Genomic DNA, 27,287 nt, shown 5'->3' on the forward strand with positions numbered 1-27,287 from the left:
CATCACCATGTAAATAGCCACAGAACACCTATATAGGAAAAAAATGCATTTCATACCTGGCTGAAGTTGGCCGATGCCTTACTAAACAGTCTCACAGCCCTTTTCACTAGCAAATTAAAAGCCCAGCTAAAAAGAATTTTAACTGAAAATCCATTTTATTCCCTGGATGAGTTCTTTGTCTTTATGAAAAGTGTTTTGTAAGTATGTCAAGCTCATAGTTTTAAGAAATACACATGTGATAAAATCATAAAAAATATTTGTAACACTGTCATTTGTATATTATCAAACGCAAAACTCATTAAAATGTAAAATTTATTGTTACACACATATCTTTAGTTTGTAATTTGTAAACTAATGTATTCAGAAGAATAATCTGTACAAGTCCAGAAACTATATTATTTCTAGGGATTGTATTCGATTATTCAGTGTTGAATAATAATAATAATAATAATAATTAATTATTATTATTATTATTATTACTGGAATTGACCAGCTTTTTGTTTACCAAATTTTATAAACAGAAATTTTTGCATGGGAACAGAGAAAGGAGTTTAGTGTGGATTAAAAAATAAAATCAAGTTGGAGTACACTGTTCACAAAAGCACATTTATTATATTCTTCAGTATCAGTATAACATGTAACAAGATCATCATAACTGATTTGGAGTGCCTTCAATTGTCCTCTTTCCAGAAGTCCAGTTTCACAACAGGCAAATTTTTGCAGTCCGTCACCTGATTCCTTAAGAAACAAACAATATTTTTAATAACACTACAGAAACACACTTACATTTTAAATTTGAAAATTTACAGATATTAAGCAGTGGTTGTGATATGTCTAGGCACTATAACAGTTTATACTTTACTCTTAATGGTAATAAAATCTGGCACTGTTGAAGTAGTTAGATTAGGAAATGAGAAACTACAAGTGGTGTGCTAAGATTTGCTTTTTGGATGACAAAATAAGTGATTTTGGTCGAAATAAGGAGGATAAAATAAGTAAATTGGTAACAATAAGGAAAACATTTCTGAAAAAGAGATACATGTTAACATCTAATATAAATATGTATGTCAGGAAATCTTTTCTGAAAGTGTTTGTTTGAAGTGTCGCCTTATGTGAAAGCAAAATGTGTTAGATAAACAGTAAAAACAAGATAAACATAGAATCCTAAAGATCAGTCTGTGAGGGTATAGTGTCCCCTCATCGCAATGGATTCGCGGTATACATGATGGAGTGAGCTGAGCTTCGATAGTGCATTCATCAGCACTGCTTGGTAGCAGTCTTAAGGATTTTATAATGTGACCGTGCTGCGATTGACCATTGCTTAACTTTCAGCATGGAAGCAACCAGTAGTAAATTGTGGTATGTAGATTGAAATGCTGAATGTTATCAATAGTGTGATGTTCACTGAGTGTTTGAATAAATTATAATTTGTGACCTCTTAACTATCGATGTTATCACTTGGAACAGTCATTACAGTATCCCTGGAGGGATTATTTTATGAGATTCACTGTATGGAAAGTGTGTTGGAAAAGTAAGGAGAGACTGTGATCTAATACCGCAGGGTCATTAAAAGTTAACAAGACACATTCTGAGGCATCAAGGAGTTGTCAGTTTGTTAAAGGATGACAGTGTGAAGCGTAAAAGTTGTAAAGGGAACCCAAAGCTTGTCAACAGTAATCAGCTTCAAGAGAAAGTAGGCTGCATGAGTTATGCTGAGATGAAATTATTAGAACTAGGATTCAAGCTGTAGTTTGAAATAAACAAATGGAAGGAAAATACACATAAAATGTATGGAAAAATCAACTTACTTGCTGGAAACTAATTTGAAACTATTGGGCTGTATTCTTGTTATATTATCAGCATTATCACATAATAGTCTGGACATGGTTGCCTTTTTGATTTCATTGATCTGATCTGGAAACAAGGAAAACAAAAATAAATGTAATACAATGTTGTTTTCTGTTTATTAACACTTGTATGTGGTCAGTTATATTTTTCTGTTTATTAACACTTGTATGTATTGAATTATATCCCTGCCCTCCCTTCACTTCAGCATTTTTGTACTTAACATCTTCCCCCTCCTCCCCTTCCCCCACAAAAAAGAGAAACTCAGTATCTTTGTGTCTTATATACTTCATATATGTTTTCGCTTTTTGATTAATATTCAGCATTCATCTGAGCACTACTCAGTTGTTTTCTTCCCGGTGGTGGATAGCCTCCTACTTCATTGCCAATTTTGTTATTATCTAAACACAATCTTAATTGCGTTAAATTTTGACTTTTTGGTTGTTAACTGCAGCACATGAGTTTGATATATGTTCAGATTCAGCCATTCTTCAGATTCTTGCCCAAGTCTTGATTATACCCATAAACTTGTTTGTGTGTTTGATTTGTCAGGCAAATTATAGCACATATATAAATGACAGAATGGTGTCACACAAAGTCAAAGAAGTTCATCGAATGTGTCACCAGACGGAACAAGTTGTGTATCCAAAATTTATAGAAAAACTGAAGGAAATAAAGCTTTCATTCAACAGACTGTAAGTTCCAAAATAACAGTATTGAAATCAGTTATAAGAGGACTTTTCTCATAACAATACCTCCCATCTCAATCAATGGAGGAAATAGCTAAATGGGATAGAAATATAATGTCACCGAGCATTCATAAATAATTATACTAATTTAGGAGTACCCTGAGATAAGTGCAACAAATTAACATGGGAATATGCTTGACTTTTCTTCAGACATTTCTTTATGCTACATAACCCTTTTTTCCCAACAACATTCAAAATGGTCTTGGCTTGTCAGAACTAAATCAAGTCTTTTAAGCACGCAGAGGTATCATTGGAAGATGCTGAATTATCAAGTACCATTATGTCTATATCAAGTGAGGGCACTACCAGTAAAGAAAATACAGTTTCTCTTGCTCACCAGAGACTAGCCAGCCATCAAATTTAAGCCTGAATGGCCACAGGCTCTCTCTCAATCTTTCAAGTTTACTGATGCTATGTTCTAATATCAACCATTGCTTCTCTAGACAACAGACGCTTGCTGGTAACAAATTAGGCTGCTTGTAATGCTATGCATTTTCACTATGCTTGTGTGCGAGATTGCTAGAGTGTATTTATGCTTCAGCACCTATGGACTGGTATACCTACTCAGCTATGTGAAATAAATCCACCACCACCTTATAAATTTCCTCACACCTGTGTTTCCTATATCCAATTTAACCAGTGCGGGTTACTTGTGTGAATGCTTTTAATTTTCTCGTGACTCAGAAAAAATATTTAAGTGTGAGTAGTTGATTTTTGTTTCATGTTGCATTGTACTTATGGAAATGTAATAAATAACTGTTGTCATATAACAGTGAGGTAAAAGCCAAGTAATGCTAGATCATCATCAGTTGAGTCTGTGATTAGCCAATATACTGACACATCACATCAACTGTGACTGACTGCCTCTAGCTGGCTTAAGTCTGTATGCAGCAAGAAAACACACACACACACACACACACACACACACACAGCTTAGAACTACAATGTATTGTCTGGAGGTGAAGGACTTAGTAGTGTGTTAGTGTGTTAAGTGAAGTAGGTGAGAGGAATGTGGGGGAGAGTGGAGAGGTGGTACAATGGTACGCAATGAAATAGGAAAATACGAGATTTGGTTTAGGAGCAGGGGGTGGTTGCTGGATTTAACAGAAGTGAGAAATTTTGGAGCAAGCATATTCTATCAAACAGGAGTTCCAATTTGTTGAAGAAGACTTTAAAGGACTCATGTTTTTCATTTATTTTGAAAATTTCTATAAAGAATGGTAAATCATTTTATTCAAAAATTATTTCAGGGTTTTCACCAAGTGGAGATACAATCTCAGTGCTTAGGAGTGCTGTATTTAGGCAAACCACTGGGAAGTATTCATGTTCCAGTCTCCCTTCCCCCACCAAGGTCATTTTACACTCTTCTTCTTTCAGTCTGGATTTGAACTGAGGAGGTGATCATGTATGCATGAATGCTAATCCTTTGGGGCACCATGATTACTACCAACAGGGCTTTTGGAATAACGAAATATCTGTTCAACAGAGAAGTTAGAATAATTTTTGGCGACAAAAATACAAAGGATCTAGAACTTTTCAGCCTTACACTTTGTGAAATTTTTTCATTTAAGTATGCATCTATCACTCCTTGCAATGTACGAAAAATAATTTTCTGCTTTAAGGAATGTCTTGGCAGACAAATGCATGAGGTCATATGAGGTGAATTTGGATTACTATTTTTTTATTATATGGGTTTTAATGCCAGGAGTTTGCAAAAGATGCTCGGCTCACCTTTGATGCAGCTATTTTCAGTTAAACAGAGATGCTGGATCTTTAAGGGAACTGGAATCTGTCAGGAAAGAAGGAATTGGCTGTGGCCTGTAGCAAGGGACCAGCCCCATCATTTGCCTAAACTGAAAATGGGAAACTACAGAAAACCATTTTCAAGACTGCCGACGGATGGATTCAAATCAACTCGCCTCCCAGATTCAGGGGTTGCTAGCTTAGTGGCTTAACATGCAAAGCAACCTCAAATTGGTGGAGAATTTGGAAAAACTTGTTGTTGTACATTATTTAAAATAAAATGAATCACAACAAAAGATTGAATTCTGACATTGTAAGTTTTTTGTTTAATTGTGCATGTTTAGTTATTTGATAGTGCATGAATGCATGTATATTTTAAGATTTAATTGTGCATGTAATTGCTGGCTTCATTTATGGGTAGGCTTGTAGGGTGCAGTCGGACAAACTCAAGCAGCCCAAAAAAGAGAGAGAGAGAGAGAGAGAGAGAGAGAGAGAGAGAGAGAGAGAGAGAGAGAGAGAGAGCTAGAAATGAATGCGCTTTCATCACATAGCCCTTCTGCTCTCCACAAACCCCTCCCCATTGCTTTGTATTGGAACTGGTTTTCATAACTGAGTACCACCCAGATGAGCAGATTGGGCGATACTTTGCCATTTGGGATACTAATGATAAAATTTTGAGCAAATTTTTGAAAGAAATGCATTCATCGCCATTTAGGTGATATTTTTCTTGATCAAAGTGATTTTTGGGTGATACAGACAGATTCAGGTGTATTTTTATGCACCAATTTTAATTTAATGATATTCATAACGATGTTTGCCATTCCACTGCCTTTTAAGGTACTGGAATATTGCAGCCACAAAACTCTACTGGCCTCTAAATAACAGCTCCAGTGCTAACATCAAACTGCTGTAAATAGAGTTAGGCTATTATAGTAGTGCATACATATTTTTAACTTGATATAACGCTAAATCAAAATAACTTTTCCTAGACTTTCTTGTTACAAACTTATCCCTAATTGTAAACTACCACGTCAACAAAAAGCACATGAAAAACAAATGGTAGCTCTTATATTAAATTCAACTGCAAGTAAGAACTGAACTGATTAACAAAACAATTGACTTGAGGCTAGTTCAATAACTGGACTCTGCTAAAATAGGAACGGGCGATAGCCGATAGTGCTGTGGATGTATACGTAGTTTAAATCTATCATTGGCCTTGCTGGCTAATGATAGTGCACACCCCTTGTCGTATGACTGAAAATCAAAATATATTTCAGTTTCACTACACAGCAACTAGGTCGTACATAATTTCCTTTAGGTCAGGACTTCACAACATACGTGCTCGCGGAGCAAGCTGTGAGCAGCAAGGCGCGAGCACGGAGCAGCGCGAGCACGCTACCCCCACTACCGGACCAGAGCGGAGAGTGGGGAAAGTCACGTGGGGCACACAACAGCTGCCACCAGTCAATGTAAATCCGCGGCCACCTGCAGGGATATCACCCACGAATTATTACTGCAACAAATGAAACAAATAAAGGAGAATGTACACGTGCCACATAATTTTATTAGCTTAGTGTATGCCTCTACATTCGCATTAATTTGTGAACTGTTACACAATAAAAGGTGTCACTGAAGTGTGGGATTCTTGGTAATCTTGTACTTTTTGCCCTTTACAATTGCGTCTATGTTCAGAGTAATTGTTCTTGTGCATTTTAGGCGCAGCGTGCAGTTTAAATTTCGATCAGACAATGCATTTCTCAGGCGCATCTTGTTACATTTCACTGTAGAGAACAGTTGTTCACAAACATACGTGGAACTGAACATTGATATTATTGTAGCCGCCAGTTTGTGCAAACGAGGAAATCTATCCTGAGGGAAGTGTCTGTAGAATTCCAAAATGTTTTTCTTGTTCTGAAATTTGTCTCTGTATTCTCTGTCACACTGCAGGTCAATAATTTCTTGCTGCAACTCAGGACGAATCTCTTAAATATTCGCTGAATATGGAGAGAGCAGATCACAATCACTGTCTAGTGCTGTCAGATCTTGAAAGCACTGATCAACTAAACTATGTGAATAACGTTCACAGTCTTTGTGAACATCTTGCATGGATGATAATTTAGGAAAATGAGCTAGGTTTCCTGTTTCCAGCTGACTCACCCAAAGTGTCAATTTCATTTTAAAAGCTCGTATTCGATCTATGAAATGAGTAATTAGCAGATCTTTACCTTGTAGTAAAATGTTCAAAGCATTCAGATGGCTAGTTAAATCTGCTACGAACGCGAGATCACATTCAAACGTGCGCGCGCATTTCCCCTCCCTCCCTACTCCGCGACCTTGCACCTGCTCGCGTGCAAGTGGCTGAGCAGACGCGAGTACTCGCACTCAAAACTGGCCAGTTGTTAAGCCCTGCTTTAGGTTATAGGGCGGGTACAGATCTGCTGGACTCCCCCTTTGGCTATGTCCTTGCATGGAGGCATTAGTGTAGGTGTTGATTAATAATCAGACGTCTGAGCTAGAGTTAAGTGGTGGGGGGCTGTTGGACTTGCAGTAGTGACTCCCAGTGCTGGAACATCTTTCTCAAGATTGGCTATGGTTATGATGATGGTGTTCTTTGAATGAGAGCATCCTACAGACGTTCATTCTGATTTAACTCTGGAGAGTGAGCTGGTCATTATTTATGCATAATGTCCTCATACTGCAAATACTCATTGAACAGGCGAGTCCTGTGTTATTGGGCATTAACCTCCAACAGATTATACCCAGATATGCACACTTTTGGAAGAGGCGCACGCACCACTGGTCGATGTCATCACTACGGAGCACAACTGTCACATTAGCCTAAAGAAACGTAAATAGTAGAGTGCATACTCCCAATGTGATGGTCTTTTGGACAAAAGCACTGATGGCAGTTACACAGGTACCCACATGGCACTGTTTATGCTAACCTGTTGATGGACCACCTAAAGAAATCCTTCCTATCTATTCAATAACCAACATTCTGGTTTTCATTTATTGAACATATCTTTAATTGCAACCATGGCAATGATTGCAACCATGGAAATGATGACCCCTGCTCTTTCCTCCTAAACCACATCATCTATTCCCTAAGTTGCTTCACCTCCTTCCTCTCAGTTCAGCATGTTGTCTTTCTAGACGCTGCTCCCTGCTTCTTAGAGTTCCCCGTACAAATGCATCTATATCAGATGCACCAACCACCAACAGTATTTTTTTTAAACAGCTGTCATCCAATTGACATAATAAAGTGCCGCCCCTACAGGATTGACACACGTGGCCACTGCATCTACATCAGTAAGTACACATTATCCAAATTTGCTTATAACCTTGTTAAAGTCTCTGGTGCCATACTTCCTATGGTGTTAACAAACCCGATTTAACTATGAATCAGTCACTGAGCAGTACTACTACTGTCACTTACACCTGGAGAACCTCAACCACATCCTTCATCAGGGTTTCAACTACCCTCTTAATTCTCTGAGATGCCATCTCCTAACTCAGTCCTGTGATTGACATTTCCTACTCTATAAAGACGGTGCTACATATAGCAAACCAGAATTTGTAGAAACTAATATGTTCTTTGATATCAAATTTCTGTATTTAATTCAGTTACCAGTTTCAATCTTTATGATCATCATCAGATTCATAAAATGTGTGTATATTTATGAGTAAGAGCAATATAGTATACTACAACAGTATAATTAGTAGCAGTGATTCATATGACCTGAGAAGCATCTGACAAATAACGTACCTGTTTCCTTAACACTTAGAATGGAACATCTATCTGACAGGTGGATACGGTTTATGTTTGTTCTGCCAGAGATGCTGAAAATCACCCTATGGTTCTACATAGCTACAGGCATCTCATTTGGTACATAGTTGTACTGTAATGGAGGTCACGTGTCTCACAGCATTGATTTACTGAACAAAACTTGCTTTCATTCCAGACCAACACCACCTCCCAGGTGGGTGTTCTGAGTAAGTGCACATATTCACCTGCCTCAAAGACTGATGTTCCTGAACTCACAGTGTTGCCTCACAGGCAGATAATCCAACTTACTCTTTTTTAAGTTCTTTTTCATGGCATTTTCAGGTGTTTAACTACTGTACAGCTAAATTTGTTTCAGTGAGTTTGCTTAGAGGAATTTGGAGGGAATAACTGTGCGTGTAACATCACACGTACCAAATTATTTACTTTTAAATGCAGTTTCAGTTCTTTTTAGTGTGTTTCTCATTCTTTATAAACTACAATTTTACTGATTCAAAATGTATTCTGTACATAGGTATGTACTTCACACAGTAACAATTTTGATTTAATTTATTATGATTCATTCATTTCACCATTGTTTCTTGGTTGTTTACTAGTTTGTGAAGACAAGTAGCTCTTTTTACAACTCTTTTCATCAATTACATTCCACAAGGAAGTCCTAACAAATACTGGTTCCTAAATCAGGCTGGAAAAATACCTGAAAATGTCTCTAACAAAAGCAGATGAATTATGCAGATGATGGATGAGATGTTTTATGAAGACTGACTCTGAAGTTGACTCCAGTGATTCATATGCTCCTGATGAAATTGTTCTATCAATGATACAGCACGATAGAGTCTCAGACATATCAAAAAATGAGCTGGATAGAAATATTTTTTATGAAAATGGTTCAAATGGTTGTGAGCACTATGGGACTTAACATCTGAGGTCATCAGTCCCCTATAACTTAGATCTACTTAAACCTAACTAACCTAAAGACATCACACACATCCATGCCCGAGACAGAATTCGAACCTGCGAGCGTAGCGGTCACTCGGTTCCAGACTGAAGCGCCTAGAATCGCTCAGGCACACTGGTCGGCTTTTGTTTTTTTATTTTATTTATTTATTTTTTATTGTATGAAGACAATGCAAGTACTACTACTGAAGTTGACCAACATTACCCAATGGAAAAAAGTGAGCACTCTCAGTTCTGATGATAATGTGCTAGATATGATAAAGATGGAATGTGACATTATAGATTTGCCATGAGTTCCATATTCCTCTCTTAGTTTATCTTTGGACTACTGAAGTTATTTTCTTCAGCTAAAATATTGTACAAGACTGATAAAACATTGTTTAAGAATGACGGATTTTCATTGTGAAACTGAACAAAAAATTAAACTCTTTGAATATTAACACTTCTTCATTAATTTTAAATTTTCAGGTAAATTCCAATATTTAACACTAGCTTAATACATGTCAGAAAAATCAATATTTGCACTACAGGTGGATGTTCCTACTCGCTACCCACCTCCCAGGTGGATATTCTAACACCCTGTCCACCTCCCAGATGGACGTTCCCCAGAATACAGTGTAAAACGATGTCCCTACCTAAGTGTTAAACTCGTAACTTATGCTAAAAGCTGGAGATAAAATAATACCCGTGGTTGGAATCATTACAAGATATAAACACATGATAATAATGAGATCAACACTCATAGCCCATGATGCAGGCTGGCTGCTAGCACACTTTGCTTATAGCTGCAGTACAAACAGCTGTGGGTACTTAGCTGCTAAGTGCTGCTGTCTAAGCACAGTTTACAATGGCTTGTTATAGAGCGAGGAATGGGATTTAAAGATTCTATGTAAGCCATAGTAAGATGAGTTAAAGATGTAATGAAAATGGAGTTGGAACATAAAATTGGGTCCACAGTGAGATATTAGTTGGAATTACGAATGTTATTTCTTGATAAGTGTCTATAACATTAGTACATTATGAACTTAGCTGAAAGCAGCATACTAGGGGGAAAGAAAACCACCACAGGTGCAATGAGCTCGTGAAAATGGTGCCATGAATATGCGAACACTCTAAAAAAGAAATGGCATGTATATTTGCAACCGAGAAGTGGGAAATTTGGGGTCAGGGATAGAAATAAGAATGGACAGAGTCAGGAAAGCAGGATGTGCAAGAACTACAACAGTCTATCATACAGTGGAAAATAAGTGTCTGGGTTGAATTCATTTTGTTCATTTAGAATTTTATCAGATGGTATTCTTCTTTTAAATTTTTTGCATCTTCCTGGCTGTGTTTTCTCGAGCCTGTTGTGTCTGCAGCTTCTTGCATGTCTCGAACTACTTTCATCCAATTTTGTAATGTACCATGAATGTCATAGGAACCTATAGGGTGTCTGGGCTAAACATACAATAATATAAAACATAATAACTTGAGACGTAATAGAGATACAATTTGTTTCTAAAAGTGTGGTAAGTCAAAATGTTTTCCGTGTTTGCTTGCAGCAGTTGGCACTGCTTTCACATGCACATAATTGCTTTGTTGATGTAAATGTGTATTGGTAGCTATGCAGACTCTACACAGAAGGTGTTCTGTGTGCTTCCTCTCAAGGAACTTAAGTCTTATACACTGGTACAACATCGTTTCTGATATGATTACGGATTGCAACTGAGTGATGATGTTCCCATTTACATAACAATCACAAAATGGGACAAGTGGCTTCAGGAAACCGAGAGTTTGCTTTCAGTGTCGGGCCACCATACCAAGCCTGTCCTTCCAGTGGAGCTGCAAGTCAATCCAACTAGCAAGTAGGCAGTTTCAGTTAACTCATATGACAGTACACAATGTCATCCATGAAAATGTTGCCTCTACAGGCATACAAACAGCAGCTTCATCACAAAATCAAGCCTGAGGAGAGGCCACAATGGAAAACATTCACAGAGACAGTTCTGGTAAAAATAGATAAAAATGAGGCATTGCTCAGTTTCATCTGTTCCTTGGACGAGGCTACAGTCCACACTTGTGTCACGGTAAATATGCACAACTGTCATGTGTGGGGAACTGAATCCCCCCTGTAACGACAGAGTGTGAAGATGACTCTCCAAAAGTGGATGTGTGGTGTGGATTGTTGAAGGACAGGGTTATAGGCCTATTCTATTTCACGGAGCCTACAGTTAATCCAACATGTGTGCAGACGTGTTGGAGCTGTATGCTGTGCTCCAGCCTCCTCATGGTGTGATCTGTCACCAAGGTGGTACACCATGCTATTTTGTGAACGCTGTGAGGGATTTCTTGGAATAGGAGTTCTCAGATCGCTGGACTGGGAGAGGTGGTCTGTCGATTGCTTGGCCCCTAGAAGCCCAGAAATTACAACACTTGATTTTTTTCTGTGGGAGTTTGTCAAGAATCAAGTGCACCAGACATCAGTTCGTGATCTACCAGATGTCTGCCTTCTCACTCATGCAGCTGTTGTTCCTGCAAAGCTGCAAAACACTTGAAGAGAACTGGACTGGAGATTACATGTTGTCATGCCACAAGGCACATATGTTGAGATGTATTAGGTGTGTAAAAAACATTTTTAGTTACCATACTTGTGAAAACGTGTTGTAAATAAATACCTGAATTACTTCAAGTTATTCCATTTTATGCTATTATATGTTTAAATCAGACACTCTGTATTTGACAGCTGGTATTTTTAATTTTAACTAGTATCTTACTGTGAACTGAATTTTATACTCTAGCTCTATTTTAATCACATTTTTAACTCAGCCTATTTTGGCTTGTGTAGAGTCTTATACATCCTGTCACTGCACTCACAGTGAGCAGCACATACTGGCCCACCCACCTCGGCTGTTGGTATAACAGCTGTAAGCAAAGTGTGCTAATAGTCACCCTACATTTTTGGCCATGAATGTTCAGCTCATTATTGTCATGTTTTTATCTCTTGTAACAATTCCAATTGTGACTAAACATTTTATGTGCTTCTATTCCTAAGTTTAATGAGACAAGTATGGCATTTGTCAGATGCTTCAAGAAAAGTCTTTCCTTCTTTCCTGGCCACTAAGCCTCCCCTGAACTGGAGTTCTGGCTGACTTTTCCGAACTGTACCCCTTTCCCTAAACCTCTCCAGTCCTTTTCCTTCTCCCCTCTTTTCCTTCCCCTTCAGCTCTTCTGGCAGAAGAGGGAGCCACTGGCTCCAAAAGCTTGCATAAGTTAAATCTTTTTGTGTGTGTGTTTACTGCTGCTGCCACTTGTAGACTTTTTTTAACTATCCAATTATGTTATATTGTCAACAATTGATAATTTTCATAGTTATATTAGTTCAGTTGTCTTGTGTGAAGAAGTGAATGGTATCTGTGCAGGATCCACACGACACAAGTCATGGAGCAGCCACACACTGCCACTGGGTTGTCCAAGTCACAGTCTGATGGTTGTCATTTGTTCAGGTGAAGATGTGGTTGGTGTTTATGTCCACATGAAAGACAGTGCAGAAAGTTCCAGTGGACTCGATATATGACACAACAGCTTCACAGGTGGCCCTGCATGTGATGGTGTAGGATATGCCTGTAACTATAGTCAAATACAACAATCATTCTTACAGTAAAAAATGTTTCGATATGATCAGTTGCACAATTCTCCCCACACCCTTGCTGCCGTGTCATACACCTTTCTAACTGTTGGTGCCAGTACAGCACTAACATCAAACACGAGTGTTTACTTACTGTTTATTAATGTGATTTTAAAATGTATGACAAGAGAAATGATCCCACTGAATGTGAGATTTATGAATGCAAAAATAAGATTTGCAGACAGATAACTGAAGTTCACAGAAATGTGATGAATGAAGATTCAGTTCCAAAATGGTGTATAACATTTAATGGTGGGAGAATGAATATTAATGGTGAAGAATGGTCAGGCTGATCTTCAGTTGTGACAGAGAATCGAGGAAAGAGGAAAAATTTCAACAGAATAGACATAATTTTCCTATTGATGGAATGAGGTGCTTCTTTTCTGAAGTTTCAAGATAAGTTTTTTTTTTTTTTTTTTTATATATAAAATTATTACTGGTGATTTGCATAGTAGAAGAATGTATGCTAGGCAGGATCCTCAGCTTTAGACAGATGGACACAAAAAACAACGAACGGAATCAAAAGGGCATTCTACACATCAGCACTGTCCCTAGAGCAGAGATCATAAATACAGTGGCCCCCTGTCAGACCCTTCAACAACTGAGCCGAGCAACTCAAAACAAATGCTATGGACTTTTGTCCAGTAACATTTTGCTTCTCCTCAATAATGCTTTCCTGCATTTTGCTGCACTGTTGAATGATTTTCTTTGACAGTTTCAGTGGGAAGTTTTTGAACATTTGCCTGTGACCCGTACTTGACCCAAGTGGTTACCACCTTCAACCTAAATGGAAGGAATTTTTGTGCAGAAAGGACTGTGGAAATGACAGTGAACTGGAAGAGGGTGTTAGTGGGTGATTCAATGAGTCGGTGGCAACTAACTGTGCAGGAAGCATTTAAATTTGAACAGCAGCCATACAGAAAATGACCAAGGTATGAAATTACACTGCTGGAAGAGAAAATTGGTACACCTGGAGAGACAAGATCAATTTCAATCTGATGACAGCATATGGCACCTAGCAGATAGTAGATCTACTGATAATGGTTTCAGTGTCATCTGCCAACAGATAGTGTAGTGGCAGAGCTATCAGAGTGCCACCTGTCTAATCTTTAATAAGGAATGCTCACAGCCAGAAGGCTCAGCGTGGTGGAAACATGTGAAGCAAGTAGGCGCCCAAGCAACGGATATACACTCGTGATTTGTGCAGCCAACTGAGCAAGTTTGAAAGGGGTCTAATTGTGGCATCCTGAGTGGTGGATTGGTCCTTTCAGAGAACTACCACAGAAGTTGGAGGTGCTGAGTCAGTTGTGCAACAATAATGGTATAAGTGGTCACATGGACATTTTCGCACTCATAGGTGCAGTTACTTGCATTCATGTGGCACAGATGCCAGGATTGTCATATTGTAAGGGCAGTAGTGACAGATTGTACAGCTACAACTACACAGATAAGAAGATTTGTGAGCCCAGACGTGTCAACACGAACTGTTGCAAACTAGTTATTACCAGTGGGACTATGGGCATGCACACTTGTAGACTGTCTTCCACTCATTCCACAGCACTGACACACATGGCTCAACTGATGCTGTCAGAGAATCACTTGGAAGATGGAATGGCATGCCGTGATCTTCAGTGATGAAAGCAGATTCTGCATGCACACAAGTAATGGTTGTTTGCACATACAGTGTAGACCTGGTGAGTGCTGTCTTATTGAATGCATTCATTCATGATACATCCCAGGCATTATGCTCTGGGGTGCCATAAGCTACAACTCTTGATTACCTTTGGTGTTTTTGGAGGGAATGCTAACAGGTGCCCGGTACATGCAGAATGTTACTAGACCTGTTCTTTTGCCGTTCTTGCAAAAGGAAGGTGACATTTTGTACCAACAGGATAATGCTCTCCCACGCACTGCCCCTGGCCAGCACACTCTCTGGACTTGCCTCCAATTGAGCTTGTATGGGATATGATGGGATGAGAAGTGATTTGTGTGACTCATCAACCGACAACTCTTACAGAACCACATGAACAGTTCGTGCAGGTTTGGCACGATGTGTCCTATGACAGTACTCACCATCTGCATGATTGACTGGATGCCATAGTCAGTGCCTCCATTGCCGCCTGTGGAGGCAATATCACATATGAATGCAGGTGATTCAGCATGAGTCAATACTGGGGGTACCTCAGAATCGCTTGTGCTATTGATCTGCAAAGTAATCATTTCATCTCCTCCATATGCACTGTTGCAACAATAAATCTCAAGTGAATTGGAAGCTTCTGAGGGGTTTTAGGTGATCACTTTGAGAGGGATAGCAAGGAGTTTGGGAAGGGAATTCATAGCACAATGAAATATAGTTATGCTGGCAGTACTGGATAATAAAAAAAGGGTAGGGGGAGATATGATACTTTGCATATCGTTAATGAGAGCTGTTGGAATATTAAGAGAATGTTTGAATATGACATGGGAAATCTGTTTGCGGATTCAGTTTCAAGGGTAGGGGCTGTCACCGAAGGCCTTAGTAGTAACTTCAACAGCTCATCACAGTAGGTGCACCATCTATGGGCAGATAATCTCTTTTAGTAACCAACAAATTCCACATTCCACATATAAACAGGTTTCTATTTTAGTTATCATGTTGACATATCCCATGAACATGTTAAATTTAGATACTTACATAACTTTCAGTTTTATAAGTCAGGACAGTATTAACTTCATCTCATCTATCATTTCCTTTTTAGTCTAAAATGATACTTTCACCAAGTCCTGGCAGCACGTCCAGCTTCAAAGCACAAATCACGCTCCAAATTGCTCTATTATCCTGTTGTTACTCCTCCCCCCCCCCCCCCCCCCCCCCCTACAAATGTACCAGTACCACACGAATCAATACTGGGGCAGCTGTTGTTCTTCATATATGTGAATCAATTACTATTATATATACTAGAAACAGAAATAGCTTCTTTGCTGATAATGCAAGCACTATAATCAAGCATAGTAGAGAAACTTCAACAGTTGAAAATGAAAATAACATTTTCTTGGAAATAATAACACATTCCCTGGAAATGGACTCTCACTGCAGTTAGATAAAACAAATTCGGTGCAATTCTATACTCCCCAAGGTCCGACTACACCATTAGCTACAGTCTGCGCTTAACTATGTAATAATTACAGACATAGAAGAACTGAAGGTAGCTAAGAGAAATGGAAGGAGGGAATTGATGTTTTCTTGTGAAGGTCATCACAAAATCAGTATTAAATATGTTCAAACCATGTTGGAAAAAGAGAGAGAGAGAGAGAGAGAGAGAGAGAGAGAGAGAGAGAGAGAGAGAGAGAGAGAGAGAGAGAGAGAGAGAGAGAGAGAGAGAGAGAGAGAGAGAAAAAAGGAAAATATCATTGACCAGGCTGTTCGGAAACTATCTGCTACTGTAATAAAATGAAAAGTCAAGGTTAATTACAGCAGCAACAACTTCATAAATGACTAAGTTAACAGAGTACAAATATAAGAAAACCCAAAATTTTCTGATACCTTGTGTGAATGGGTAAGGAGATCCACTATAATCATAGAAAAATCTGTCTCCACACTTCCAGCGGTAGAACTGTTCACAAAGTATAGCCTCCCGTACACTCAGTATATCCTGGTTCTTTTTTTCGAGCAGCACCATCATAAGTTCAACATCATCTGGATGCTCATAAAAGTGGGACAGGGCCATGGCATCCTGAAAAATGAAATTTTATTACTGTAGGCACCTTGCAAATCTGGTCTTACATTTGCACTGTTGCTTAGTGAGAATAAAATTAGTTATAAATTGATGAAATTCTTTTCAGTAGGCGGTGCTCCATATTTTGTTGAAATTTATCAAAACCTGTACTATTTCTACCTATTTCTACCAGTTTCATTAATCACAAATGAGATAGGACAGTTTTGTGCAGGATCAATATTATTATCAGTTTTTTCCTAGAATATTTCAGTGAACAGCATGTAATCAATTAGAAAAGTGTAACAAAATGCGTAACATTGCTCTAAATAATCAATATGGATTTAGGAAGGAGTGAAATATTGTGCACACTATTAAGAGCTATTCACTAAAATAAGGAAATGTCATGATAACAAGCTGTGCATATCTGATATTTTTTGTGACCACATTAACACATTTGAAATGAAAACCCATAAGCTGCTGCTTCACAAAATGGCTGCTTATGGTTTCCATGGAAAATCTTTATGCTAGTTCTCTAAAAAATAGAAAGCAGATGGTAGTTGTATAACAAAAAGGTGAAAGAGATGGTCTAGCTAGAAGGAGATACAAGCAGATGTACCCACAAAGATTGATACTAGGCCTGTTTTGTTTCTGTATTAGATAAATGTGAGTAAGATGAACTCACTGACAATTCTGTATGCAGATGACTCAAGAGCAGTAGTCTGCAGTAAAAACAATGAAGAACTAGCATAGGATACAAAAAAAGAAAGAAAGAAAAAAAAATCTCTGTAAAAATTTGAAACTTGGCTAAACAATAATGCTATGAATGTGAGCCTTACAAAATCACAAACAGTACAATTCAGGACTAAACAAACTGCTGAAAATATATCACAGTTAAACTATAAGGATGAAGAGATGGTCGCTGCAGACTCTGTCAAATTTACTGGAATTACTATAAACAAAAACTTGTCATAGGCTGATCACAAGGGTTGTTTAGTGAAGTAATTAAACAGTTTTGTTTGTGCAATGAGAGTTCTAATCAAAGTAACTGGCTTACTTAATAAGAAAATGCTTTGTAATTCATATGTTATACCTATGGTGACATCCACTACAATACACATCACGAACATACTGTAAGGGGATATCTGTGACCAAAGATGACACGGTGTCACAAGACATGGTTTGGTGTAAGGTATGAGTCTGTATGTTGTGGCTAAATAAAATAGATTTAGGTATAGCAGCCTTGTGTACGCTATTGGAACACTCCCTATTATTTACGTAAGGATTTTGTCTACAGATGTGATACTGACAATTTGCGATGACCACACACGAGGTAATTTTTATGCCGATACGGTTACTATATGAGGACAAAGTAACCCTCGCGTAATTGTTGCATGCCAGAATTCACATACCACACTGATGGTTTCCATTCTGACCAGTGCAGTGCTTCTCAACCGACTTTTTGACCAGCTGGATTCATCAATTGTTCAAGTGACATCCATCAGTATTGTGATTCAACATATGAACAAGTCAAAGCAACAAACAGTTTATTGTGTGACCTCATTGCTGCTCCTGTCTTGCAGAAACACCAGGCAATGGTTGAATAGCAACATTCGATCTGCTCATATTTGTGAGTCATTCACCAGTATTTGATGCATTTAACAGACAACTGTGGACTAGTTACATTGAAAAATTCCACTGACCACCAACAATGCGCCCACACCATTGACAACAGTGCTGGTGGCCATGTGGTGCAGTATCAGCTTTGGCGTGCTTACTCCCATGCATCAGCGGAGCCCCACCTACTTCACCTGACTATTCTGACTCTAACGTCACTGTGCCCAGCTGGAATGATGACCTTCATACAACACCGACAAATACTGTCACATGTCATGTCTGCACAGCCACAAGATATGGCTGACCACACCACACTACACCTGAGCAGAACCATTTTTGTTCATATCATGAAACACACGTGAGCAATCCAGTGACACTACATGCAATTGTTGTCTGTGATGCAACTACTTAACAGTGTGGACAAGTGATTTACCAGTTCAACAGGAGTGTGCTCCCTGCCACCGTTGGATAAGCAGCTGCAGCAGCAAGTCGTATACTCCTAGCTCACTCATTTGTTACATAGTTTAATTCTTAATTTCTTTGCGTGTTTTTGGTACTTGCATTGTCTAATTCATAAATTTCGGGCGTATTATAGTATTTAAGAGTTGTAGCATCGCGTTTTAGTACCTGAATAGTGTAAATTCGCGTAGTCGTTTGTCTTCTGTTTTTGTTTTGAATGGCCAGTGTCGGTTGGTCACAGTCAGTGTGCTCCCTGCCGCCGTTGGATAAGCAGCTGCAGCAGCAAGTCGTATACTCCTAGCTCACTCATTTGTTACATAGCTTAATTCTTAATTTCTTTGCATGTTTTTGGTACTTGCATTGTCTAATTCATAAACTTCAGGCGTATTATAGTATTTGAGAGTTGTAGCATCGCGTTTTAGTACCTGAATAGTGTAAAATTGCGTAGTCTCCTTCCGCCGCCGAGCAGTGTGTCAGCAGTGCGCAAGTAGCAGCATTACTGCATTTACTAGGCAATCTTGTATTTTAATAACCGTTTAAATTTTGTGTCGATTTGTTTGCGCTCTCTGTAGATTAGTTCAGACGTTCTTTGCACAACAGTTTTTAGCATGGATAGGGACTGCAACTGCTGTGTTCGGATGCAGGCTGAGTTGGCATCCCTTCACTCCCAGCTTCAGGCAGTGTTGGCTTCGGTCACACAGCTTGAGGCTGTTGCCAATGGGCATCACTGTGGGGTTCCGGATGGGGGTTTGTCGGGGACGGCCAGCTCGTCCCACGCATCCCCCGATCGGACTACGACTGTGGTTGCCCGGGATACTGCCCGCATTGAGGCTGATCCCTCACCTGTGGTAGAGTGGGAGATCGTCTCAAGGTGTGGCAGGGGGCGAAAGACATTCCGGAGGGCTGAACGGAAGGCCTCTCCAGTTTGTCTGACGAACCGGTTTCAGGCTCTGTCTCAGACTGATACTGATCTTCGGCCTGACATGGCTGCTTGTCCTGTTCCAGAGGTTGCCCCTCAGACTGCAAGATCCGGGCGGTCACAGAGGGTGGGCTTACTGGTAGTTGGGAGCTCCAATGTCAGGCGCGTAATGGGACCCCTTAGGGATATGGCAGCAAGAGAGGGGAAGAAAACCAATGTGCACTCCGTGTGCATACCGGGGGAGGTCATTCCAGATGTGGAAAGGGTCCTTCCGGATGCCATGAAGGGTACAGGGTGCATCCATCTGCAGGTGGTCGCTCATGTCGGCACCAATGATGTGTGTCGGTATGGATCCGAGGAAATCCTCTCTGGCTTCCGGCGGCTATCTGATTTGGTGAAGACTGCCAGTCTCGCTAGCGGGATGAAAGCAGAGCTCACCATCTGCAGCATCGTCGACAGGACTGACTGCGGACCTTTGGTACAGAGCCGAGTGGAGGGTCTGAATCAGAGGCTGAGACGGTTCTGCGACCGTGTAGGCTGCAGATTCCTCGACTTGCGCCATAGGGTGGTGGGGTTTCGGGTTCCACTGGATAGGTCAGGAGTCCACTACACGCAACAAGCGGCTATACGGGTAGCAGGGGTTGTGTGGCGTGGGCTGGGAGGTTTTTTAGGTTAGATGGCCTTGGGCAAGTACAGAAAGGGCAACAGCCTCAACGGGTGTGGGGCAAAGTCAGGACATGCGGGGACCAAGCAGCAATCGGTATTGTAATTGTAAACTGTCGAAGCTGAGTTGGTAAAGTACCGGAACTTCAAACGCTGATAGAAAGCACCGAAGCTGAAATCGTTATAGGTACAGAAAGCTGGCTGAAGCCAGAGATAAATTCTGCCGAAATATTTACAAAGGTACAGACGGTGTTTAGAAAGGATAGATTTTATGCAACTGGTGGTGGAGTGTTCATCGCTATTAGTAGTAGCTTATCCTGTAGTGAAGTAGAAGTGGATGGTTCCTGTTAATTATTATGGATGGAGGTTACACTCAACAACCGAGCTAGGTTAATAATTGGCTCCTTTTACCGACCTCCCGACTCAGCAGCATTAGTGGCAGAACAACTGAGAGAAAATTTGGAATACATTTCACATAAATTTTCTCGGCATGTTATAGTCTTAGGTGGAGATTTCAATTTAGCAGATATAGACTGGGACACTCAGACGTTTAGGACGGGTGGTAGGGACAGAGCATCGAGTGACATTATACTGAGTGCACTATCCGAAAATTACCTCGAGCAATTAAACAGAGAACCGACTCGTGGAGATAACATCTTGGACCTACTGATAACAAACAGACCCAAACTTTTTGACTCTGTATGTATCTGTACATACAGAATCAGTGATCATAAGGCCGTTGCAGCATCCCTGAATATGGAAGTTAGTAGGAATATAAAAAAAGGGAGGAAGGTTTATCTGTTTAGCAAGATTTCAGACTACCTAACAGATCTGTTCCAACACTGACAATGTTGAGTGTTTATGGAAAAAGTTCAAGGCAATCGTAAAATGCGTTTTAGACAGGTATGTGCTGAGTAAAACTGTGAGGGACGGGAAAAACCCACCGTGGTACAACAACAAAGTTAGGAAACTACTGCGAAAGCAAAGAGAGCTTCATTCCAAGTTTAAACACAGCCAAAACCTCTCAGGCAAACAGAAGCTAAACGATGTCAAAGTTAGCGTAAGGAGGGCTATGCGTGAAGCGTTCACTGAATTCGAAAGTAAAATTCTATGTACCGACTTGACAGAAAATCCTAGGAAGTTCTGGTCTTACGTTAAATCAGTAAGTGGCTTGAAACAGCATATCCACACTCTCCAGGATGATGATGGCATTGAAACAGAGGATGACACGCATAAAGCTGGAATACTAAACACCTTTTTCCAAAGCTGTTTCACAGAGGAAGACCGCACTGCAGTTCCTTCTCTAAATCCTCACACAAACGAAAAAATGGCTGACATCGAAATAAGTATCAAAGGAATAGAAAAGCAACTGGAATCACTCAACCGAGGAAAGTCCACTGGACCTGACGGGATACCAATTCGATTCTACACAGAGTACGCGAAAGAACTTGCCCCCCTTCTAACAGCCGTGTACCGCAAGTCTCTAGAGGAACGGAAGGTTCCAAATGATTGAAAAAGAGCACACGTAGTCCCAGTCTTCAAGAAGGGTCGTCAAGCAGATGCGCAAAACTGTAGACCTATATCTCTGACGTCGATCTGTTGTAGAATTTTAGAACATGTTTTTTGCTCGAGTATCATGTCATTCTTGGAAACCCAGAATCTACTATGTAGGAACCAACATGGATTCCGGAAACAGAGATCGTGTGAGACCCAACTCGCTTTATTTGTTCATGAGACCCAGAAAATATTAGATACAGGCTCCCAGGAAGATGCTATTTTTGTTGACTTCCGGAAGGCGTTCGATACAGTTCCGCACTGTCGCCTGATAAACAAAGTAAGAGCCTACGGAATATCAGACCAGCTATGTGGCTGGATTGAAGAGTTTTTAGCAAACAGAACACAGCATGTTGTTATCAATGGAGAGATGTCTACAGACGTTAAAGTAACCTCTGGCATGCCACAGAGGAGTGTTATGGGACCATTGCTTTTCACAATATATATAAATGACCTAGTAGATAGTATCGGAAGTCCCATGCGGCTTTTCGCGGATGATGCTGTAGTATACAGATAAGTTGCAGCATTAGAAAATTGCAGCGAAATGCAGGAAGATCTGCAGCGGATAGGCACTTGGTGCAAGGAGTGGCAACTGTCCCTTAACATACACAAATGTAATGTATTGCGAATACATAGAAAGAAGGATCCTTTATTGTATGATTATATGATAGCGGAACAAACACTGGTAGCAGTTACTTCTGTAAAATACTGGGAGTATGCGTGTGGAACGATTTGAAGTGGAATGATCATATAAAATTATTTGTTGGTAAGGCGGGTATCAGGTTGAGATTCATTGGGAGAGTCCTTAGAAAATGTAGTCCATCAACAAAGGAGGTGGCTTACAAAACACTCGTTCGACCTATACTTGGGTATTGCTCATCAGTGTGGGATCCGTACCAGATCGGGTTGACGGAGGAGATAGAGAAGATCCAAAGAAGAATGGCGTGTTTCGTCACAGGGTTATTTGGTAACCGTGATAGCATTACAGAGATGTTTAAGAAACTCAAGTGGCAGACTCTGCAAGAGAGGCGCTCTGCATCGCGGTGTAGCTTGCTCGCCAGGTTTCGAGAGGGTGCGTTTCTGGATGAGGTATCGAATATATTGCTTCCTCCTACTTATACCTCCCAAGGAGATCACGAATGTAAAATTAGAGAGATTAGAGTGCGCACGGAGGCTTTCAGACAGTCGTTCTTCCCGCGAACCATATGTGACTGGAACAGGAAAGGGAGGTAATGACAGTGGCACATAAAGTGCCCTCCGCCACACACCGTTGGGTGGCTTGCGGAGTATAAATGTAGATGTAGATGTAGATGTAGACTTGTTACTGGCCTTCCAACAGGATTTTGCTACAGGTTCACAACAGTACCTGCATACCGCCAAATGGAACTTATCCCACATTTCAGTGCGTTTCAAGGGACAACCACATATTCCACACTGTGTGTTGTGACTGGTCTTTGGCACACTCCAAACATCGTCTCACAATTGGTCACAATATGTGCACTTCTGCGAACCGTGTTTTCAATTGTGGGACTGTCCCCATCTTGCCATGTCACATGGGCGATCTCTGACAAAGACATCATAAAACCACACTTAGGAACGGACTTTTTACATTACTTCATCTCTAACCAGTCATTCGACCCACCATGCTGCTGCATTTTGACATGGGCTGCAGGGTCCCAAGATCTTTTTCCCTGGTGCCTCCACTCTTGCCTAGTACATTGACAAACAGCAAGAAGAGAACTGTACATCCACCAACACACTCAAGGAGTGTGCCTCCTCAGCCAATGAGCTCTTAAAGATTCCCCTAATGCTACGTCAATTGCTGTGCGGCACTGGATATGTTCTATTCAAAGAACACATTGTTCCCACACCATAATAATGATATATCCACTGTTTTCATAGCAGGCAGTTCCTTCTTCAGGGAGAGAGTCAGGGGAATGCTGGAAAGAAAGGGTGGGAGCCCAGGATATGTGACAAGATATTGAAGTTTTCTTACTGCTGTACTTTGCACCTAAGCACTTACAGGTGTGAAACATATTAGTAATCTAATATGTATCAAAGTGATTTATTTGTGTATTTTATTCTCTTGGTGAGATTAAGGGCTTTAGGCCAGTCTTACATCTAACCAGATTTCCTTAGTGAGTAAGCATTACAATTTGCATGGCACATGAGCAATATACAGGGTAATTTTGCTAAGTGGGAACAAACTCTAGGAAACAATCCCTGGGAGGATAAGGAACAAAAAAGGTCATCATTATGGACATATATATATAAAGGATTTGTACCCTTGTGTTTACGTAGTGATGAATTTACAATATCTTCAGATAATGATACCTCCTGAACTAATTAACATTAAGTAAAACCAACTGCAACACAGTGTTCAGAACTGAAGGAATTATACATCTAACAATAAGAATTTATCACACGAGATTACATAAGCAATCGAGAGCTGTTTAGAAACATCACACTTATGCAGAAACATACAGAAAAGAGAACAGGAAATAAATGGAAGGGAAAACACAGTGATTGTAAGAAGAGACTCTGGGAAGAATGAAGGAACAAGACAAAATCATGACTACTCATATTCATACGTTTTCTTAAAAGGGAATATTTGAAAATAATATTAATAATAACTTTGTAGAGAACCAGGTAAGTGATTAATAATAGTTGAGAAGGTTCAGTTCCCAATATGAGCAATAGCTATACACAAAATAATGATTTATTTATTCATCTATAGAACAATATACATCGTATGGATGTCATTTATACAACAGTTCTTATTAAAATAAGCTTTCCTCTTATAGTGTTTATAGCTCCTATACTTCTAATCGTGTAATAAATTGTTATGCAGTACAACATTATTTAAAAAATAGTCATAGGTTGCACAATACTATTTATTAACTTAAGAACAATGTGTTTTACTCAGATAGGACATCATTGAGTTATCTGAAAATATAAGAGGACGATGACATTACAATAGAGCCAGCATGGTCCTATCCTGGACTTAAAAAATTTTCTGCCAAAAAGCATCCATCGAGAAGGCATGATACCAAATAAAATGTACTAAAAGGCAATCTATACACAAAAAATATTGGGAATTAATGAAATAGAATCATTGGGATTAGGCATGAGTAGAGAATGAAGGAGAAACCGAAAAATGTGTATTACATCATGGAGGCGATGTTAGGCAGAGCAGCACAGAACAGGACCTCACATACAAACTGTAAACACAGCCATACATTACAAAGGCCCCAGAGGCCCATCTACACTCCTGGAAATTGAAATAAGAACACCGTGAATTCATTGTCCCAGGAAGGGGAAACTTTATTGACACATTCCTGGGGTTAGATACATCACATGATCACACTGACAGAACCACAGGCACATAGACACAGGCAACAGAGCATGCACAATGTCGGCACTAGTACAGTGTATATCCACCTTTCGCAGCAATGCAGGCTGCTATTCTCCCATGGAGACGATCGTAGAGATGCTGGATGTAGTCCTGTGGAACGGCTTGCCATGCCATTTCCACCTGGCGCCTCAGTTGGACCAGCGTTCGTGCTGGACGTGCAGACCGTGTGAGACGACGCTTCATCTAGTCCCAAACATGCTCAATGGGGGACAGATCCGGAGATCTTGCTGGCCAGGGTAGTTGACTTACACCTTCTAGAGCACGTTGGGTGGCACGGGATACATGCGGACGTGCATTGTCCTGTTGGAACAGCAAGTTCCCTTGCCGGTCTAGGAATGGTAGGACGATGGGTTCGATGACGGTTTGGATGTACCGTGCACTATTCAGTGTCCCCTCGACGATCATCAGTGGTGTACGGCCAGTGTAGGAGATCGCTCCCCACACCATGATGCCGGGTGTTGGCCCTGTGTGCCTCGGTCGTATGCAGTACTGATTGTGGCGCTCACCTGCACGGCGCCAAACACACATACGACCATCATTGGTACCAAGGCAGAAGCGACTCTCATCACTGAAGATGACACGTCTCCATTCGCCCCTCCATTCACGCCTGTCGCGACACCACTGGAGGCGGGCTGCACGATGTTGGGGCGTGAGCGGAAGACGGCCTAACGGTGTGCGGGACCGTAGCCCAGCTTCATGGAGACGGTTGCGAATGGTCCTCGCCGATACCCCAGGAGCAACAGTGTCCCTAATTTGCTGGGAAGTGGCGGTGTGGTCCCCTACGGCACTGCGTAGGATCCTACGGTCTTGGCGTGCATCCGTGCGTCGCTGTGGTCCGGTCCCAGGTCGACGGGCACGTGCACCTTCCGCCGACCACTGGCGACAACATCGATGTACTGTGGAGACCTCACGCCCCACGTGTTGAGCAATTTGGCGGTACGTCCACCCGGCCTCCCGCATGCCCACTCTACGCCCTCGCTCAAAGTCCGTCAACTGCACATACGGTTCACGTCCACGCTGTCGCGGCATGCTACCAGTGTTAAAGACTGCGATGGAGCTCCGTATGCCATGACAAACTGGCTGACACTGACGGTGGCGGTGCACAAATGCTGCGCAGCTAGCGCCATTTGACGGCCAACACCGCGGTTCCTGGTGTGCCCGCTGTGCCGTGCGTGTGATCATTGCTTGTACAGCCCTCTCGCAGTGTCCGGAGCAAGTATGGTGGGTCTGACACACCGGTGTCAATGTGTTCTTTTTTCCATTTCCAGGAGTGTATATTCACATAGTGAATAGTTGTTGCGTACAGCTGTGCTTACAGGTAGAACGTGAGTTCCTGTCCTACGCTGCTATGCCTGTCGTTGCCTCTTCGGTTTTTCCTTCGTTCTCTACTCATGCTCGATCCTGGTGATTCTAGTTCACTAATTCTTAATGTTTTTCCATATAGGTTGCCTTTCATTATGTTTTACGTGGTATCATGTCTTCTTGATGGATGCTTTTTGGCAGGAAATTTCCAATTTTTTAACATGAGTTACATTATGTTTCTCTATATAATTTGGTTTGGTCAGTTTTTGAAGCTTATTTTGTTTCTATGGTAGTCCAGGATAGGACCACACTGGCTTTATTGTAATATTGTCATCCTCTTATGTTTTAAGATAACCTAATGATGCCCCATCCGCGTGACGTGTTGCTCTTAAATTAACAAAGAATATTGTACAACCTACAACTGTTTTTTATGTAGCATCAATGGAAAGTTGCTGCACCACCATGTCACAATGGAATGGAATAATTTTTGCATAGTGTAATGATAATGAACATTAAGTTACTATCTATAGTTATTTTAAAGATTCATTTACAGTTTAGTATATATTAGTTAGTAAATATTATTTTAGGCTTTGGCGAAAGGTGTAGGGCTCATTTGCAATTATTATTTCTTGTACTAGTCTATTGTACAATCTTAATTCAGGGCGTAATACACTATTTCGAGTTTTTTTACTTTTTTCTTCTGTTTAGATGTAAACACTGTCTGGATTTGGTTCCATGGCCATGTATTGTGCCGTTTGTGGTGTACAGACTAAGATTTTTTCTTATGTGCATCATGTTGTGGTAGATGTATTCACACAGAACTGTCAGAATTTCTAACTTTTTGAATAATTCTTTAGAGTGTGTTCTGTTAGGGCTATTTGTCGCTATTTATACAGCTATTTCTGTATCTTAAAAATAATGTGT

General features: G+C 40.4%; 1 protein-coding gene across 1 annotated transcript in view; it reads right to left on the reverse strand.

Annotated features, from left to right (window-relative positions):
• Window positions 1-585: 585 nt before the first annotated feature.
• The window catches only part of LOC124717096 (peroxidase-like), a 198,619-nt gene continuing 171,917 nt past the window's right edge, over window positions 586-27,287 (reverse strand). The window contains exons 12-14 of the mRNA XM_047243801.1: window positions 16,266-16,455; window positions 1,809-1,914; window positions 586-738 (exon numbers count right to left, since the gene is read on the reverse strand). Of these exons, the coding sequence (XP_047099757.1) occupies window positions 672-738; window positions 1,809-1,914; window positions 16,266-16,455 (363 nt within the window). The 3' untranslated portion in view covers window positions 586-671. The remainder of the gene's footprint in view (window positions 739-1,808; window positions 1,915-16,265; window positions 16,456-27,287) is intronic.

This window comes from Schistocerca piceifrons, chromosome 9 (genome assembly GCF_021461385.2).
Source record: "Schistocerca piceifrons isolate TAMUIC-IGC-003096 chromosome 9, iqSchPice1.1, whole genome shotgun sequence".
Lineage (NCBI taxonomy): Eukaryota > Metazoa > Arthropoda > Insecta > Orthoptera > Acrididae > Schistocerca > Schistocerca piceifrons.